Source organism: Lonchura striata, chromosome Z (genome assembly GCF_046129695.1).
Source record: "Lonchura striata isolate bLonStr1 chromosome Z, bLonStr1.mat, whole genome shotgun sequence".
NCBI classification, from domain to species: Eukaryota; Metazoa; Chordata; class Aves; order Passeriformes; family Estrildidae; genus Lonchura; species Lonchura striata.
In genome coordinates this window covers 56,431,599-56,452,729 of record NC_134642.1, presented here as the reverse complement: position 1 = coordinate 56,452,729, position 21,131 = coordinate 56,431,599, and the positions used below count along the sequence as shown (strand labels likewise).

At 37.3% G+C, this 21,131-nt stretch overlaps 1 protein-coding gene across 5 annotated transcripts in view; it reads right to left on the bottom strand.

The window, feature by feature from the left end:
* DTWD2 (DTW motif tRNA-uridine aminocarboxypropyltransferase 2) overlaps nt 1–21,131 on the bottom strand; it is a 98,863-nt gene that overhangs the window by 28,464 nt on the left and 49,268 nt on the right. The window contains exons 5-7 of one of the 5 annotated variants that reach the window (XM_077790264.1): nt 15,502–15,630; nt 13,216–13,365; nt 9,551–10,334 (exon numbers count right to left, since the gene is read on the bottom strand). In XM_077790264.1, coding sequence (XP_077646390.1) covers nt 10,302–10,334; nt 13,216–13,365; nt 15,502–15,630 — 312 coding nt within the window. In that variant the 3' untranslated portion in view covers nt 9,551–10,301. Of the gene's footprint in view, nt 1–9,550; nt 13,366–15,501; nt 15,631–21,131 lie in introns of those variants that run through there. The other 4 variants (XM_077790265.1, XM_077790263.1, XM_077790266.1 and 1 more) reach the window with 4 other exon arrangements.

Genomic DNA, 21,131 nt, shown 5'->3' with positions numbered 1-21,131 from the left:
TACCAAGGAAGGAATAATATTGGTTTTGAGACACTACAGTCACTTCTGATGCACTAAAATTTTATTTAAAATAAAATTATGTTTCAGAGAATGCCTTAAGATATCTTTCCTCTGGCCATCATGGTCTTTGTCTCATTGTCAAAGAGGCTTTACAAAGATCCAGGAGGAAAATTAGGGGACAAGAAGTTCATGTCCTCACCCATAATTTGTGCCCTGCAGTACCGGGTCCTGTTGCACACATCAGCAGGATCAAGTATTTCCCACGGCAGTGCATGTGGACTGCACGGAGCTCACTGAGCTCAGGGAGGTGATACCAGGAGGACTTAGGTTTCCTCTGACCACACTGAACAGACATGACAAGTTCTGCAGGACTTTGGTAAATATTTACACCTGTCTGCCTAAATGCACTGAGCACTGTACAAGCCAGCTGCATCTCCACCACAGCAGACTTAGGCCCCTGCAGAATGTACTGTGTCCCACTGGAAAAGAGAAGGTTTAGTTCCAGCTTGTGTAGAGCTCATGTTCAACACTAGAGCTTCCTCACCAAAGAAAGCAGACACAGCTCAAAGCCATGGCCTGCTGTGTACCAACATACAGGACGGAGTTTACGTAAGATAAAAGAGCAACCTTACAAACTCACCCACAGACATCACCTATGATACATTTCACAAATTTTGAGTTGGCTCTTGTATTTTATAGTCTAGTTAGTGCTTTACAGAAAATTACCATCTGATAAATTGTCAGTTAACATCCATGAAGGCCTAAGAGGTCCCAAATGGGAAAATTAGTGAGAACTTCCTGAAGAGCAAATTTAAACATATCATTTTGTACAAAACAGATGCTGTGACAGCACCAATTTTGTGTTGCTGTTTTAGTTTAAGATACGGTCTTATGAACCAGAAAATATTGTAAACTTACATTGAGATATGAGGTCTTTGGAGCAAAAAAAATGGATCTTTGAAAGCAATGTTAATAGAAAGTGGTTAGCACATTCAGGCAAATGAAATAACTAATTAACACGCAATTAAATTCCATAGACTCAGAGAAGTAATTCTGAAGTCTGGCCAATCAAAAGCTAGGCATATAAAAATAAGAGAAAGAATATGTTAATTTATTAGTTGGGGAAAACTGGTACTCTCTTTTTTGGCAACTTGTCAGACAAAAGCCAAAGGAAATATCATTAAATACAACCTTTCAGAAAGACAGTTTGGCATATACTCTAATTTGGGAAGACGGCAAGTCAAGAGAGACACAAAGGAGGTTAGAATGGAATTCCTAACATAAAGGACATGTAGAAAATCAAGGAAAAGACAACAAAGGAATATGAAAGAGTTGCAAAATCTAAGCGCTCCTAAAGAAATCTGTAGTACTCATGTTTTTGTAAAGATAAACTATGTTTGTGATCTATGAAAATTGCAATTTTGTCAAGGATAAATCTCAGCTTGAGTCAGAAACCTTTAGCAAGATTGCAGACCTGATTTCTGTTTCACAGAGAGACAAGAACCTATTAAAAGAATAAGAAAAGGCACCAGTAAAAATACCAGTTTGTAGTACTGAAATTAGCTTGTTGTACTATTGCAGGAACAAGCTTAAAGGCTGCTTCAGTGAGCATTTGAGGCTAACTGGACAGCTCACTGGGTTGAAAAGCACAGCCACAGGATGTAACCTTGTTTACTTTACACTGTAACCATGTTTAACTGTTAGCTATTCTACATGACAGCTTGTGCACACACATAACCAGTTACAGCATCTCACTCATCAAGAAATACTACCATCCTACAATGCTTTCTGAAATATTTTTGCCCATATACTTATCTAAAAATCATACAATCATAGAAATATAAAATATGATCAGTTGGAAGGGACCCACCAGGATCACTGAGTCCAGCTTCTGGCCCTGCATGAGATACCCCAACTCAACCATGTACAATTTGAGACTTAAGGACTAAAATACAGTGACCTATTTTGGTTTAACCCATATTTCTGAGGTTTTATTTGTAGTTGAATCTATCCTGCTATCTGGAATTAATATTTTTAAAGTTAATTAACTGAAAGGAAATCAAAAGCATAGGGAGCCTGAAGTATAGATAATCTTTCTAAAACTGTCGTTACATTTCAGAGCAATCACATCTACTTTCCTGAAATGATGTCTTCCTTAATAATCAATGACCTATGTAACATAGCATAATAAACACTGTATCATTTTTTATTAAAACAGAGTTTGGATTCAAGGAACACTAAAATATAAACATGTCACAACTGTTTCAATACACTCTAAGTGCCATTAAATGCAAAATCTCTGGCATTACAGAGCATCAGTAAAATATGTTTTGTAAAACTGAGTAGGTTTAATTAAACCTATTATATCCTAGAGGGCACACTGCAAAATACAAGGACAGTATGCAAGAACTATACACAATTAATTCTATTCATAACAAAAGCTGCCAAGTACAAATTGTCAACTTGTTTAAAAACAGAAAGCTGTTACATTGCCAAGTAATGAGGAAATAGTGTTTAGTGGTATTTCAAGCAATTACCTTAGATGTGTAGTAGAACGATGTAACTGCAGTATACCAAAAGTTGGAAGGGATCCTTTTAAGGATCATTGGGTCCAAATACCTGGGCCTTGCAGGACTACATAAAAAAATAAAACCCATGTACCTATCATCCAGACACTCTTTGGACTCTCTCAGGCTTGTTGACATGATGACCACTTCCCCAGGCAACAATGTTCCGGTGACGAACCACCCTCTCAGGGAAGGACATTTTCCTTCACTCCATTTCCTTGTATCTTATCAGTGTCACCAGATAGGCGACATCAGCACCTACTGCCCACTGCTTTCCCTGTGGAAGCTGTAAACCACAATGAGATCTCCTGCAGCCTTCTCCAAGCTGAATGTGCCAAGCGACCTCAGCTCCTCCTTATAAGTCTTGCGCTCAAGAACTTTTACAGTCCTGGTTGCCCTCCTTTGGACACTCTCTAACAGCTCAATGTCTTTCTTACATTGTGGCACCCAAAGCTGCCCCCAACACATGAGGTGAGGCTGCTCCCACACAGAGCAGAGCAGAACAGGAGCTGAGCAGAGCAAAGCAGCACAATCCCCTCCCTCATCTGGCTGGCAATGCTGTGCCTGGTGCTGTGCCTGATGCTGCCACTTTATGTACTTGAAGGTTTTTCCTTCCTCAGGCTGAACAACCCCAACTCTGAGCTTGTCATCATAGCAGAGGTGTTCCAGCTCTCCAGTAATTTTCATGGCACTTCTCTGGACTCATTCCAACAGTTCCACTGCATACTTCTTATGCTGGTCTTGGATGCAGTGACCTGTGCCATGGCCTGTTGCTTGCAGTGCTACACAGAAGGTAGCAGCTCTCCATATGCCTGAGGCATTGCCTGCCTTCTCTTGCAGAAACCATGGCCAGTGTTTGGGAAGGTGATTCTGCAGAGGTTTGAGGATGGACAGGCTGTTTTCCTGAGCTTCATGAGCAGCATGAGCAGAACAGAAGATGACTGCAAGGACTGTCACAGCAAGTCCTAGGGTGATGCCCTCTGTTCACATGAGCCCAAGGAAGTTTGGCTTGCAGCAGCACCCAAACCCCATACTGAGGGCTCTCCCAAGGTCCTAATGGGGAAGGGCTCTGCTAGACTCCTCCAGGCTGATGGCACATTGTTCTCAGCTCATGAGCTATCTGGCTGCTTGTGGCTCAGGAGAAGCCCCTGGTCTGGGTTTGCTCACAAGCTCAGGAAATGGGCAGCTCTGGTAATAGGAAGAAATTTCACCCCACAGCAGACTGGCAAATCCCCCTGGGCCATTGTGGGTAACTTATTGTCCACTGCTCTTCCAGCACCACAATACAACTGGTGCCCTGCCTCTGCAATCAGGAAGGTTTTTTTCCCCTTGTGTCACAGCGACATGGTTCCAGGATTTGGGAGTATTGTCTTCCTCTTAAGTCCTAATCATTGAATCCTTGCCAGAGCATCTGTGGGTTGTTTTGAGTAAGGATCTGCCCACCATTCTTGCAGTACAAAGAAACCACGGTGCTCAAATCCCAACAGAGCTGCCACTTTTTACCTGTCCCTGTACTCCTTAGAGCTGAAGTTTTTTCCTTGATCTTGGTCTTTGTTTCATGTGTGTGCTGCTCTGGGACTGGGAACCTTGTCCTGCAGCTGTGCCGTCAGCAGTGCAAGCACACAGTACTGCAATTCTAAGGCAAGTTTGGGAGGGGGAAAGGGAGAAACTTCAGGGGTGGCTTCTGTAGTAAGGTGCTAGAAGCTTGCCAAGTGTCAGACAGAGACAGCTCCAGCTGGCTCCAAGACCCACTAGCCAAGACAGAGATTGTCAGTGATGCTGGCAGGACTTCTGGGATAACATAGCTAAGGAGAAAGGAACTTCTGCAGTAACTATCCAGATATTATAGTAAAATTTTGAATGCCACTGCACATTATAACACATTTTCAGCTCTGGGATGTTTAAACAAATTTTACATGCTGCAGTGGAGTCCTTATGCTAGTGTGCAACGCCATAGTGAAGGTAAAGCAGAAGCAAAAGTCAGTCTTCAGCTGTACATTCCTCAGGGATGCCTCCAACACACACAGTTCATGCTGCAGCATGAACTCTAGCCTTACCAAACAGCACTAATGGAACAAACAAATAGGAATGGCAAAACCAATCCATTAACTTCTCAAAATCCCCTTTTTAAACATAAGAAGCAAGTTAGCAGGTTTTGGCACCACAGTGAAAATGCAGAAATTAAGAAACCTTTTTAAACTCTTGAAAGATTCTCAGATGAAAGTCATTATCTTCTGTATAACTCAATCATCCACTGGCTGCATTCACAACATGGCATATCTGCACAACAAATATAGTTATTTAATGAATATGGAAATTAAAACACAACAGTTGGTATTTACTATGCATTTCTTACATGAGCTACTATAGATCATTTTTGAAACATGTTTCTATTAAAGCTTGCTTGTATTGCTGCTCAGATTGTTTACTCAAAGAAATTTAACTCTTCAGGAAGCAGAGCAACATAGAGTGGAGTACCTGCTTCTTCACTAGAGCTTTCAGAGCCATCTGTAAAATATTGGCTCCCTTTTGAAAACCAGTTCAGGTTGCCTGAAAACTGGAGCCTGCTGCTATTTTAAACAACAGTCACCCTTAGGTTCCATTTTAAACCAGAGCATTTGTGACAGCTTCAGAAGTGATATACATGAATCTTGTCTGGGGTTCAACCCTATTGCACCCTGGTTGTCCTATAGGACGAAACTTATTAATACTTAAACATAAGCATTAAGAGTATCATGCATTTTACATAGAATGCTTTGGTTCTAACATGATTTCTTCATTGAATCATTGGCCAGCAAAGCACTTGCTTCCATCTTACCTAAATTATTCATGAGGCATGCTTCTGTAGAAATCATCAACTTAACTGGAAGAATCACTCAGCAGAACAACCCTGTCATATTTTATTTTTTCCCCTTTATTAAGTTCCATTGTTAATCAAAAGCACTGCATTTTTCTCCCAAGAAAGAAGTAGTGTATGAAGAATTTATTCATGATCATGGATTACCTGCCACACATCAGGAGCAGAACCTTAGGCTTGAAGATGGATAACCTGCTGGGCAGAGGACAAAGTTCCTAAGAATTAGTGAAGAAATACAAATAGGTAGATATTAGTAACATTTTTATATAAATAAAATTTGGTATAAGTAACTACTTGCCAAACATCTAATTTTATGAAATAGTAATTGTCTCAAAATAAAGGCACTAATATGACTGTAATTTTAGATGAAATTATAAAGGAAATAAAAACCACCTGTTGATATTGAATAGATACAATTTATACAATTATTTCAGGAGGTTTATATTTCATCATGAAAGCCGAAAACATACACAGCATGCAACTAGCTTTCCATCTTCTGTGGTTGCTTCAGTAATTTTGGGGACAGAATATACTCAGTATTTTACAGGCAAAAAACCTGGTAACTAAAAATCTGCTAACTGTAAAACTTCCATTGAATTTAATCCAAATCATTAGAATATACTCCAAAATATCACAAAAGGAAAGTTCATATCTCTGAAAATGGGAGCACATTTAAGACATTTTTAAAAATTATTTATTTCAACAGAATATAAAGATGAAGACTTCATCTAAAATGTTATTAAAATCTCTAAAATGTTATAAAATTCACATTACAATTTTTTCTGATTTCAAGATGCTAGGAAGAGCAGATGCAAATCAAGAGTCAGAAACTCTCTTATTCTGTAACTCATACAGCTCTCCACATCTAATTAAATTCCTCTAACAATTTGTCCTGTATTTCTGAATTTCAGAACTATCTTTAAAAAAAGAACCAAAAATACTCAATTCCCTTCCCTCAAACTTCATTATCACTTTGATTTAGTACCATCTTTTCATACACACATTATGAAAACAACAGGAATAATTTAGAGCAATTTACGTCTGAGGTCAACAATGCTGACAGTAAATGAATGTTTCTTGCTTGATTATTAAGTACACTTACATTTCTCTTGATGTCCTTAAAAAACTTAAAGAATACTTATCCTAAAGAAGAGGTTGCATCCATACACAGATTCACTTTTATAGCTGTGATATTCAGCATTGCAGTTTTGAGCTACACTACAGTCATGCCCCCTTTCCCCCATCTTTGAAGTGATACATGTCTCTAGAGATAGAAAGACAGAACTGGTTTTCTATTTTCTGCAAGAGAAGGGCTGTGATTTTCCATGCATCTTGAGAAGGGCACACAAACAAGGACCTCCTGTTAGGAGCTCCTAAGTAAAATGTAAAACCTGGCCCTTAAAAGTTTGCTTTCATATTTTGTCTGTTATTATGAGAAAATACTGACTTTTTTTTCTATTTCAGATAAATCCCTTGCAACAGAAACTGATGTCACCTTTCTCATATCAAAAGCACATAATGCCCCAACCGTACCAGAATAACTCTGCAGAATATCATCTGCAATTCCATAGTGACAACAGGGTCAAAAGGAAACATCACTGCTGTCTGAACAGGCAGGGAGGATTTAGTTTTGCAGGCTGAGTTGTAGGTTCAGCTTGCTGGGCTAAAGAAACTCTCACTGATCAGAGGGAGGTAAGTGCTCCCCAGAGGGAAGAACTGTTGTCTGTCTGACAGGACACAGGTGAACAAAGCCAAGAGAATGATAATCTCACAACAATTTCAAGATAACTGAAGTACATATTTTATCTACTACAAATGCCTGCTCAAAGAGCTGAAAGAAAGTGTCTTTGGATAAGGCAAGGGTCACAGACCATAACTGTTCATTGTTTTTGGCAAATACCTGACTACTAGCACCTTTCATAAACTAATCCATTATTGATACATTTCAGAATGAAACAGAATGACCTGTAAGATTCCAGTTGTGTATAGCTCTATTAAACTCTTATGAAAAAAAACATCAAAAAAGAAAACCAGGCACTATGTATGGAATTTAATTTGCCGTGAAAAAGAAAATCCACATAATATTTCTAGGGAAAACTGTCTGAATGAACTTTTAATCTAAACCAAGTGTTCCCCACAATACTGACTCCACACTTGGCATATACCTACATACATCTAGCACTGACTGAAGGCATCCTATCTAATCCCTGGTAAAAACAGGGAACTTGATTTTGGATTAATTTAAAATCCCTTAGAGGACTACTTCAAGTGTAATGAAGTACCATAAGCTGAAACATTAATATAGAACAGTATAATTTTTTCCTCATTACCTTCTGGTGGTAATTATGGAAAAAAAATCAAACATAATATATGGGACCTCAATTCTGAAAATGCTTAATCACGACAAGTACAGGATCCATTCCTCAGTATATCCATCTTAAAATTTCTTTAAAAAGAACATATCAAAATCCCACTAGGAATTTATTTTTACTCTTATCTATGCATTTTGCATACATATATATATTAATCAACAATAAAAGGAAAACAAGCAACTAGAAGCAAGACTCTTTGTTTCATAAAATTTAATTTTCTTTTTAAAATGTATTTTTAAATGGTCATAAACTTCTAACAATAAAATGCATTTTGTAAATACATTATCTATATTTCCATTCATGTATGTAAGCAGCAAATGGTTTATATATTATTAATTTGCAAAATATTTGTGTCATTCTCTTCCACGAACACGAGAAGTTGGTATGTCCTCACGTGCTTTAAGTAATTTGTATATACTCTTTAATATCTCTCTTTATTGAGAGAAATCTTAGCATTCCAGTCCAAAAGAATCTTTCAGTTACAGCTACTGAGGCTCTCAGTTACTACTTCCATGGTCCCATAAGTAGAGCAGTTCTTCTGCTCTACTTATGAGTCACAGAAGTACTTTCTCACATACAAAAGCAGTCAGCAACTTTTAGGAAATACAATGGGATTCAAAAAAATATTTCATAAATATTAAACCACTAAACCAATTCAGCTAACCTAAGATATACTTCATAAAAAGGACAATCCTGGTTTTATGTGGAACACCAAGCCACAGTGACAAGTACCAAGCTCTATAGCAGATATACCCTAACAAAAGAAACAACTTTTACCTAAGTCTCTGTACTTGTTTTGGCTGTGGTAGAGTTAATTTCCTTCACAGTGGCTAATACAGCCTTGTGTGTTTGATTTGTGTTGAATACAGGGTGGATAAGAGAGGGGTGTTTTGTTATTGCTCAGCAGGTCTTACACAGACCCAAGGCCTTTTCTGCTGCTTGTACTACCACACTGGTGAGGAAGTTTAGGGGGCATGGGAGGCAGGGAGGAGACACAGCTGGGACAGGTGACCCCAACTAGGCAAAGGGATATTCCAGGCTGCATGGCATCCTGCTCAATAAAGCTAGAGGAAGAAGGAAGAGAGGGATGTTCCGAGTGATGGCATTTGTAATCCCAAGTCTGTTACACATGATGGAGCCCTGCTTTCCTGGAAATGGCTGAACACCTGCCTGCCCATGTGAAGCAATGAATTAGTTCTTTATTTTGCTTTGCTGTTGTGCACAACTTTTGCTTTCCCTATTTTACTGTCTTTCCCTTAATCCATGCATTTTCTTACTTTTACTCTTCCAATTCTCTTTCCGATCCTTCTGATGGGGGAGCAAAGAAGTGCCTGCCCGGGGCTTGGCTGCTGCCTCAGTTAAAGCCACAATAGTCTCTCATCCTACTTAAAACACATACTCTTCTCTCCTTTTTGTCTGTTATCTGTGCCTATGAGACAAAAGCAGCAGCTCTCAAGGATGGGAGTCTAGAAGGATTGTGAACTGGAATACAAGGAACAAGCCCTGTAACCAAAGCAATATGAAAGTCCCTGAAGTGTACATTTTGTAGAAGGACATAGAAATGGCTGCACAGTTCTGTTATTTTTATAGCAAACTGGGGAAGGAGAAACTGTGGGTGAGAAACAGATGGTTATCTCATTGCACCTACAGCACTTGGGTGGTGCTTCAGTGTGGGAAGATATGCATGCCTGTGTGGTACCAAACAGGAGTCAGCCACCACTGCAGAAAGAGAGAAGAGGGGTCTGAAATGGAAATGCTTGAGAAATTGCCACATCAATTTAATCTTCATGCAGGTTTCAATGAATTACAAAGGAATCCTTTTTCTTCAAATAGCATACACAAAGCCACATCTCTTCATTAACTGAATGGTGTTAAAAAGACAGAAAAAAAAGGACTAGGATTTGTAATATCAGCAAATGTGAACAAATCCATTTCTGTAGAGATGCAGTGGAACATACCACAGTAAACTGGATATTTTATTGCTTTGAGGCAGAAACAAATATGTAATTTATGTGCATTCATGTATATAGACATAAAACATACAAATATCAAAAGAAAAGCATGAACCACTATCTCTTTTAAAAAGTCCAGTTTTTAATTAAATTTTGGAACAAGCATGGAGGTTGTAGAAAATAATGCAGCATAAGCAATTTTTTTATCTAACGTAGCCGTTGAGGAGAAAACCCTTGGTCTTAAAATAATTTCTGCTTCTTTTGAAGTAACTTGAAAAGTTTCCTTTTTATCTCAAGAAAAACTAATAAAAGAGTAATTTATTGGTAGTATGGGTTTATGGGGCAACAAAAGTACAATGTTGAAGAAAAATACACTTATGTTTGTCCGGAGCATTTGTTTAATAAGAAGCAAAAGGGGAGGTGTGGTTTGTGTTCTTATTTTAAAACATTTCCATCCTTGTCTTTTTTCATAGACTTACTCTTACGACTATGAAAATATGGTGAATTAATAGTGCTCACCTTTTAAAAATATTTGCATGTGTTCAAATGCCTGCTATCCATGCCACCAGTTTTCCAACACATAAGACTGCAGAACATAGAAAGCAGATTTCATTTTGGTAGCAGTATTTGGAAGTACTAAGTGGACAAGGACAAAGGACCAAACATGAGAAGCAAACACATTCCTTCCTTTTTAATCAATATCTTGTTAGACTAGTGGGTTTCACTCATTAATCTTTTGATAAGAGAAAAATGAAACGGATTTACCATTACAGAAAAGTAAAATTGCAAATTAAATTCATTCTAATGAAATTGCTTACCAAGAGTGCTACTTCATCACACACACAGCTTCTGTCAAAAGTTTGAACTTCAGAGTATTCATTTCTCTGAGGCAATGTATTTATTGACAAATTCTGAATCCAAAAGACCTGAAAACAAATTTTCTAAATTCTTCCTCTCACACTGTGTGTATTTTTAAAATCATGCAAGTTCCACCTAAAAATACTGTATTTTGTGTTTAATACCTTCACACAAACCTGAAACGGAACTTCATGTGACTACTGTGCTGCACCTAAATGTTCATTACATTATAGCTGAGCTGGCACATAAAAAAAAAAGCCAAAAAAATAAAATGCCTGGAGGTTTGCAATGCATTGTTTGCAATTTCTTCAGTAACAGTTGCATATTGATTGATCTAGTATTGTACAACAGAGGAAATTAGCAATTAAAGGCTTCCATGCATCCAGCATGAGATCCTACAAAATCCTATTATCCACAGGAGCAAAATTAAAAGAAGAGGAATCAACAAAGCTAAAAAGTGCTTTTTGTAAACTGTGCAGAATTTGTCCTTTGCTGAAAAACATGAAAACTGTGCACAGTTTCCACATAAAAGAGTATTTAATGTAGGATTTTAACTCAATTAAGGCAACTGTTTCTCTGATCCTATAATTCTAAGGCATTTTGCAGATGGCTATGAATCCCAGGCTGTAATACAAATTTCTTTCTGTTCTCTATAATATAAACTCACATACTATTTAATCTTCTGCCTAGGAAAACACTGTAGGACAAAAGATACACTGCTGCTCAAGATGAATTTAAGAAGGTAAATTAAATTAACGCATACAACATTAAATGTGAACACCATCCAGATACATAAATATGATATTAACAATGAAGCCTAACTAACACCCGTGTTTCCCCAAGGAATTATTGACCAGGGCACAGGGAAGGAAGATTACCAGTCCAGCAGCATCACACACAAGGCTGCGCACACAAATTGCACAAGACTGCAACTTCAGACTCCAAGTTAGCCTGGAGATTGGTGTGTTACAGGAATAAACATGCCCTTTCTCTGTTCCAATGTGAACAAAAGTGCATCTACTGTATCATTAATCATATGAGACTGGTTTGCTTCAGATTTGTCAAAACGAATTCAGCTTTGTTGAATTTAGTGACAGATACCAGATTTATCTAGACTGGGAGAATAGGAAAAGGTTATATAAGCTTTACTTGCATAGCCAGACAAATTATATTGCTTCCCCATGCCTAAACAAAAGGTCACTAACTTCTTAGCTAATCTCTGACCTAATTTTGACCTCTCTTATTAATTGTAGAAAAGCTTTCAGAAAAATATTGGTTAGTTGTACTTACACATCCCTTCATCCTGCCCCCACCCCACTTCTGTAGCATCTTGTCTTACAGATCATAAATTAAAGACAAAATATCTTTTTCTAAGACTAATTAGTACCCAATTAGCTTGATGTTGTTACCTAGAGGGGAACTGACAGTAAAGACAAACATTAAGCATTTTAATCTCTTAAATGCAGGAGGCATTTATGTAGAAGAAAGGATTATCAGAAACTTTACTTCACTTTACTTTTCCCTCCAGATCATAAAATATTATTTCAGAAAGCCTGTTAAAATACCTATTCTTCTGCTTCTAGCAATTCTCATTAGAAAGTACAGTTATATCACTGTAAGAAGTGAAAAACTAAACACATGAAGCCTAGAGGATCTATAATTATGCTAATTGGTTGTAACCACAGACATAATCATTTATCATCACATCACACTTCTTACAGAGCAGTTTACACTGGGCTTGTTTAATTCCTTTAGTAGCACAATCATTGTATGTCAGAGTATGGCTATGATGTATTTATATCCACAAGATCGCCCCATCTGAGGAAGACAAATTTTTGCTCAAGTAAAAGCAAAGCACCTGAGTTACAATTCCAAAAATCACTTTTTCTACTTTTCTTTTTGTAAGTCAGCATTGTTCAGTTTCTTGTAAAAATATATGCATACTTAATTTAAAAATTTAAAAATTAAGTCTGAGAGAAACTAAACCAAACTGCATTGTAAAATAGATATAAATTTACAAAAAGAAATTCTAATAATAGCAGAAATAAAAATCTCAAAGTTAGAAAGAACCGTCCAAATAACATGCCTTATGTTCATCTGAAGATTATCAGGAATTATGGTTTCAAAGTCTACTGTAGTTAGATACTGAAGCTAAAAAGCTCTGTAGTAATTCAACATAATTCTAACTGCTGAAGCCTTACTATTCCATCACATCCATATTCATATTTCTTGTGTCTTTGTACTGGTGAAAGCCTCTCCAAAATAAATTCATCCAGTCATATTGGGGATCAGATCTAACACCCAAGTGATAATGTAAGTCTAAATTATGTTCAGTTTTCTTCCTCTTCTCTACAGAAATGAGAATGCTCCTCCTTCATCTGAACCAAGACACATGGCTTACTGCATAAATGAAAAAGCTTGTCCATTACTGTTTGTTACATTGGTAGTTAAGCTCTTGTCTAAAAAAGGTCTAAAAGTTGTTTTATTACAGTATAGTCAACTATACTCTAATAAGTTTGGATCAAATACAGATTCATATTCATTTGCTAGCTGCAAATAAATTCCACTGTACAGTCAGTACAGTTTTCTTATATTTTAACATTATTCACCAGAAGTTCCATTCTTCTGAGTTTGCGTTTATTCTTTGGCATAGGCTTGTCATATAAGCCATTTTTGAGAAGATGTTCCTTGCTGTGATGGATCTGGGCACCATGCTGAAGCTGGAAAGAGCATAAAGCTTGAAGCGGATGGAGTATAGTCTGCAGAAACATGAAGGGGTGGGGGACAAAAGAATCCCAATCTTTTAGTAAGGTATTTTATAGACATCAATTATTATCCTTTTTCTTAGTCAATGACTACTTTAAAATGCTAATAAAATACAATTTGGATGATAAATGTAATTAAAATATACCCTTTGGAGACATGAAAGGTGGACCTGAATAGAAGATGTACTGAAAAGAACCACAGAGGAGTCATACAACACCTCCATAGTGCCATCCCTCAACTCCTTCCTTTGGAACTCAATCTTGACTTCAGCCCCAGCCACATTACTGTAAGTTACAGCTTTGACTTGACCTCTGCAATGGACTACAATCAATTACTGTGGCTTGGTCAACGAGTTGCAATAAAATAAATCACAATAACTAAGCTGTCAAGTGCTTGCACAAAAATCCCTTGAGGCAGGGTTTTAGGAAGAGAGGAGGGGCTCATGATCAAGGCAGCTAGACTGCAATCCTGAAGACTCAACTGTGTCCATGCTTCTGCCCAGAGATATTGTATAGGATTAACGAAGCCACACAAACCAAATTTATCTCAAGTGGTTCCTAATTGTAGACTCTGCATTTGCTGGTTGCCTGGCTAAATCAGGGGGGCCCCATGTGCAGATGTGTAAAGCAATCACATGTGTAACTGCAGTCAGCAGAACCTGAGATTCTACTGAGAAAAATATGACTCTAAAGAGTACACAGGAAAATCAAGTGACATACTAGGTATCAAACCAAGTGCACATTTTTAATTTCCATGACTCTCAACTTCAGTTCACTATCTCATATGCTGGGAATAGCACTCAGTTCAGAGATGGTATAAAAAATGCATGAATGTAATGCTTCTCTCTGCAATGCTTAGAGAAAACAGAAATTTTGTCTTTGAGAAGTAGGCTGACTCAATTCTCAGTAGTAAGGGTGAGTCCAAATACAGGACTATATTCATATGAATATAGAACTATAGACTAAGCATTCACTGTAAGACAGAAGTCCTAGTGAAGGAAAAATATGTTGTCCTAGCATAACAAAGGAAAAGGTAAGTATAAAACCCCACATATATACACAAGTTTCTTGAAAACCATCTTTTCGAGTTCCAATTTCTGAACCTTATTTTCTTGTATGTCCATACATTTTGTCCAAGTCTGGGTTTTATATCCAATTAATTTAATATTAAGGTAAGTCTAGTGTCACAGAGGCAGACACAGAGGTGGCATACTATATATGATGCCAGTTGCAGGAGCAATTTTTGACCTGGGCATCTTTTTTAGTAGGCAGATGTTGAGTACAAAAATATTAGCTAGCTGATGGAGAGCAGTATGAGCACTCCAGGGTGAAGGCTAGCACGCAGGGGGTACATGGATGAGCTTTATATCTTTTTTCATATATTATTCACTACTAAATTCTGGGCACACAATTGAATTGCAGACTTGGCTCTGTGGTGTAAAAGTACTTGTAGGTGTTTTTCAGAGGGCTTATTAAATTGATATTGCTAACATCAGCAACAAAAGATTAAAAAGGATATTTTCTTAATGACCTCTTCCATCACAGACTAGTGAGATCACAATATACAAGGAAAGGCTAATGTCCAATTAGTATTCTCTGACCTGGGATAAACTTAAGAACTATTAAGTCTCTAATTCCTCCAGTGACATGTAAGAGTTGTGAGCTGGCTGGTAGGCAGACATAACCCAGTGGGTTACATTCCATGGCTGAGGAGTGCAGGATATCAAAGGACCTGGCTTTAAAAAGCATTTAATCTTCAAGACAGCTGTGAGGGGGTATTCAGATTATCTCTGCTGTCTAGTTTTTGGAGAAAACAATTTATTTCTTTCCATGCAGTAACATACTTTATTTCCTGTCACAAAATGAATTAGGTTTTTCAGAGTTAAAGTTCACTTTGTTGTGTTCGCTTTTGGAGCACAACATAAAAGAGTCATAGTACTTTGAACAATCTAAAGTTAATAAATGAAAAATGGTATCCATTGCTGCATTCTTGTTTTAGTTTGCTATGCAACAAAACTATTACAAATGTCATTAAGATTTTAACTGTTAATTTTTACATTAATAGCTAAGTACCTTTGCTGCCCTTCTACCATACATAAAAGAAAAACTCAGGTATTTAAGTCTACATACCTCTTGTATACTCTTATTTTTTTCCATGATAGAAAGAGCAACAGCTGCACATTCAAGAGTAGAGAGACAGGTGTTTGTTGGTTGTGTACGAATTACATATTGACTTGAAATACTGGGTTTTAACTGCACCTGAAAAATAGCAAACTCTAGTAAAATAAACGGGCCAGGACAATGGGTAACATGGTATACCTATTCTCTACACCATGCAAAACACATCCCTTTTCCCTCTGTGTTCACTTGTCTTTTTGCTGTTTACTCTCCCAACAGCCATGCTAATCTTCAGTGTACTAGAAGTGAGTTACCATCACAAACAAAAATTGCACATCTGTTACTGTCTGAATGTGCAAAGGAAACACAATCTTTTGTTAGAAAAAGACTAAGTGAAATTTTAGCAACTGATCTCAGTTGCCATAGATATGCTATAACAAAAGTAGAATTATTCACTGATGCTTTTTTTTTATTACTCTAAAAACACACACGTGAAAGCTACAATATGTAGCTATATAGTCATTAACACTTCGTATCTTGGCAAAATATTATTTGTCAAAGTTATGAATCTCAGACTTCTAGAAACTGTATTTATTCACACAATGCATTAGGTCACCGATTAGAACTATTTGTTTAACAAAATCATGTCTGAAAATAATTTACTGGCTCTGCCTGAAGTAATAAACATTTTTAAGCTATCTTGCAAATGAAATTATTTTAAGAAAAGGAAATTTAATTCAACATACAGCTCCAAAAGCTTTTACCAGCTTTTTAAACAGTGGTTGACACAACACTGAATTTATACTATTTGACTCTGTGTGAAAATTCAGATATTATTCCTTTATTCCTAAGATTTCCATCTCCACATATATCTAAAATGAAATTTGCAAAACAAATAATGTTTTAGCAACATTGTCAGTATTCTTCACCAAAAATTTTCAGTTCTTTTTCCAACAACATTGTAGTGCAATACAAAAAACCCAGACACATCCTTATAAAAGAGTAAATTAATTTTCTTTTTTTTAACTCATCCCATCAACTGTCTTTTATTTTTCTTCTTCTTGAAAAAATTATTGAGCGATCCCCATGGCCATAATATTGTTCCCATTTTGCCTGCCAGAAGTCTTTTATAATTTCTCACTTTATTCAATACTTTCCTCATTCACTTTTCTCATTTTTCCTTTTATTTGAAATATTTCATTTTCCTTCATCTCTTTTACAAGCCATTACCCATTCCTTAAAGTTGAAGGTATCCCCTTCATAAAAGGAAAACTGCAGACTGCTGAAGATTTCATCTTACTCATTTACTTATGTAAATGAGTAAGATGGAATTCCACTGCTTTACCTATCCCAATGTAAAGGAAATTTAAAATAGTAAAATCAAAAAAAGGAAACAAGAGAAGAGCAAAAGACACTCTGGAAGTAACAAGTAAGTTAACTATAAAAACTTTATGCAAATATAGGAAAAGTCATAAAAATTAAGCCTTTCTTACCTACCTTCTTCAATTTGGTATGGAAAAACAAAAGAGAATAAAATTACTTACAAGGGAAAAAAATATAATTTAGACATCAGTGTAGGTAATGAAAAGAAAAATAAGATAGCATTTTCATTTGTTTCTCCTCAAGGTTTGCTTTCGTTTTATGCCTTCTCTCCATGACCACATAGAGATCTTCCACAACAGAGTAGGAAGCCTAGTTATTTGAAGCATACAGAAAACTATGCTGGAAGAAGTGGTCCCTACTTAGAAACTTCTACCTAGATATCAAAAAACAGGGTGAACTCAGTCCATCATTTCTCCAACACATGTCCTGAGCAGAAAAGCAGACATATATTCACACTATTTCTCAACAGCTGACAGCTACATTCCTCATGGAGTATCTCTTCAGAGGCTAAAACTATCTGCTGGAGCACCTGCAGACCCACTGGCTTCCCCCTCCTTAGATAGCGCCTTGAGGCTTTTTTTCCTAGAATTTAGGAATAGTTCTGTCTGATTGTATCTATACTTCATTCCTTGGGTCTCACGCTCAAAAACATTTGAAATAATCTACATTCCAGAGACAGAAAACCTATCAATGACTGCAAGACAATTTCTATAAAGAAAAGGGACCTGCACACTGCCACACAACCATGGAGCCAAAATTTAACTGCAGCTGTAACTGCAGCTCTCAACTTTCCAGTACTAACAGCAACAGCAACCAAGTTTCTTCTTTCAAAAGAAGAAAGAGAAAGGATGGAAACAAGTGTTCCCATCCATTTTTCTGAAAAATTGCATATTCCCTTGGACTTAAAATACCATAGAGAGTGGTAGAGATCAGAGGAAGAATACCTGATGAAGACAACTGCCAGTTACAGTTTGTCTCTTTGGCTTCTTTCAGCATGCATTTTATCCTACTCTTTAAAGCAGCACAATCTTAATAAAAGATTCCTAGTCACCTGAAATACAGTCAGGGTAGTCTTTGTCTACTGCAAATTGGACAGCCTCAACAAAGCTCCCATCTGAAACTAGGTACATTTACTGAACCAATAAAATAACAATACTCTACCCACTCAGAGCATAAACTGGATGATAAAACAAAGAAGAAACAATACAGAAACCAAAACAAATTAGTATAGTTACTAAAGATTTCAGGTACAGGAAGGTATCTTCTTGGAAAAAAAATGCCTAGACATATGAAACATTTACTTGTCCTCAGACTCAATTGGGTAGAAAGATCATTTATTTCATTTTTCACCAAGAGGTCTAAATTTGCATTGTCTTTTGTGCAGTTAATAAATAATTTCAGATACTGTATTGCAACATTCTCATCCAAGTTCCTGCATTACTTATGTGCACTAATTCTTTATCTGTCACCTGTGTATCTGAAATCCAGCTGAACAAATTTAGTTAAAATTTACAGAAATATTAGTACAGTTAATTTAAACAAAATCACACTATCTCTTACACCAGACTTCAAAATCTCAGTTCAAAATGAGTATATAGAAATATCCTGTTTAAGTACATTTCAAAATAACAATTATGACATTTTAGAAGCACTTCTCCATAAAATGATAGATACCACAATACAACAACTTGTTTGCTTTTGCTTCAAAGTAATTTCAAAATTATATGCACACTTTGGAATATCAATTTCTAACAAAATACAGAAATGACAAGTTGAAAAAACAGCAGCCAGTTTAATATTGCTCACCAAAATAACAAGAAAGAAGATGGAAACTATCTCAACCAACTCAAACTAGAGAGGAATTTAGATAATCTGAATGCAATTACTCACTGGAATTCATCCAAGACACTGAAATTAGTGTATCTATTCTCTCTAAGTGCGAAGGAGTCTCTGGGGATTTAATTGCCAAGCCATCAGAAGTAGGAAGAAACACATAAAATAAAGTTTCATTTCTATCTGTAACTCAAGATTTCTGCTTCAACAAGTCTGAATTTCAGCAACTCTCACGAACTATTACACTAACTTACCACTGGCTTATCTGCCAGTGCACCATTCCTGTAGCAAATGCTACAGCCTTGGAGCATTTACAAAGGATTTGAACCACAGTAAAAATTGTGACCCTACAGTGTTACTTGGGGCAGTTTTTCTTCCTGAGCCTTCCTTGGACATGCTCCAGGCAACTGAAGACCCAGCTGATCTTGTTCAGCTGTTCAAAATTGATGGGAGGAAAAGTGTTGCCTTGATGGGGTCAAAGACCTACTGTTTGAAATTTTAAAAATTTAAGTCAGTAAAGAAAGGAAACTGATTTCTGCTTTTATTTTAAATAACAGAACTGGAGATCTAGCAGAAAGCTCTAAGTCCTCTCCTTAATATCAGTATCTTTCTACCTTTTCTATGTTAATTTCTTCATCACTGCTCTTACAAGATTTACTCTCACCATCTTTACTTTCTAAAGAAAATACAACTTTATGCAAAATTATACTTGGAAAATAATGCATCACCAGGAATTCAAAAAAGTTAGTCCATCTGTCTCACAGAGCACACTAAACAATTCTTCCTGTTCTACAGGCATCTCAAAAAAGGCAGAGGCATAATATGCTTTTCTGTGGCTTCTATAAAAAACTTAATACTTAAGATCCCTTCCTCTTAATGTTGATAGCGTCTTTTGAAAATCAGAAGGTCAGCTTGGGAATTAATTTGCTTAACTTTTCAAGAATGAAGGAAGAAATTACCATCTGTCCCCCTGTTTAAAGCAGGCACTAGTTACTGGTCATATGTTCTCCTACTTTAATAAATACCTTTCTGAAAAAAAAAAATAGCCATTTGTTTAACTCAAAAGGCACAAAAAAAAAAAATCTCAGCAGGAGTACAACCTCATCCTGCTATCTTGCCCATCCTTCTAGAAGCTACGAAAGAAATTCCTTTTAAGGTGCTTAAGGCAGTAAGAGCATCCTCTGGAAGCTACTGTAAAAACAACCTCAGACAGAAGATAAGTGACAGGCAGGGGAAGATCTTTCACTCAGTATCCAGTTTGCACAAGCACCTTTTACCTGTAAGCCAAAACAGTTTTCTGTATCTTATAGAAATTTCATGCAGTGAAGTAAAATTACCTTTATGCCAGAAAAGACAGGCTGAGTAAATTTAGTCTCAGCATGCTACTGAAATTTAAATCAAGAATATAAATAAATTATCTTGTTCAAAACCTTGGCTTTAATTTAAAGTGACATCTTAAGAACACTCTCTTTTTAAAATACTGGAGGGAATAACTGCCATGCAACTGTCACAAGTGGACAGCCTGAAAAAGTAGCTAGCTGTCACAAAACCTTTGATCCATGATGACATGACTTTAAAGACTTTGATGACTGGAAAAAGAGAAACAGAAACCACATTTCTGAAAAAATGGAAAGCAGAATATCTAGAGATCTACAGAGAAGTCTCTCTGCCAGGCAAGATTATGAAGCAGATTCTCCAGGAAAACATGCTAAAGCATATGGAAAACAAAGAGGTGAACGGAAAAAGCCAGCATGGCTTTACAGAGGGGATATCTCACCTTCTGTAATGGAGCTACTGGTGGATAAAGGCAGAGCAATTGACACTGTCTACCTGTACTTACACAAAACTTTGGACACTGTTTCACAGGATGTCCTTGTCTCTAAACTGGAGACACATAGGGTTGATGGATGGACCATTTGGTGGATAAACAGCTGCCTAGATGGCTGCATAGAGGGGGTTTTGGAAAAGAGCTTTGTGTCCATATGGAGACCTCTGGGCAGCGGCGTTCCCCAGGGTCAGTACTGGGGCTGGTACTGTTCAACACCTTTGTTGGTGACAGGGACAGTGGCATCAAGAGCACCTGCAGCAAGCTCCCTGTTGACACCATGCTGTGTGGGGCAGGGACATGCCAGAGGCAAGGGATGCCAGCCAGAGGGATCTTGGACAGGCTTGAAAAGTGAGACTGTGTGAACATCAAGAACTTCAACAAAGTACAAGTGCAAGGTCCTACACCCAGGTGGGGTCTCACCAGAGCAGAGCAGAGCAGAGGGGCAGAATCTCCACCCTAGCCTTGCTGGCCACGCTGCTTTTGGTGCAGCCCAGGACACGTCTGGCTCTGTGGGCTGTGAGCACACGCTGCTGGCTCCTTTCCCATCAGCCATTCCCGCCAAGTCCTGCCCCACAGGGCTGCTCTCAATCACTTCTCT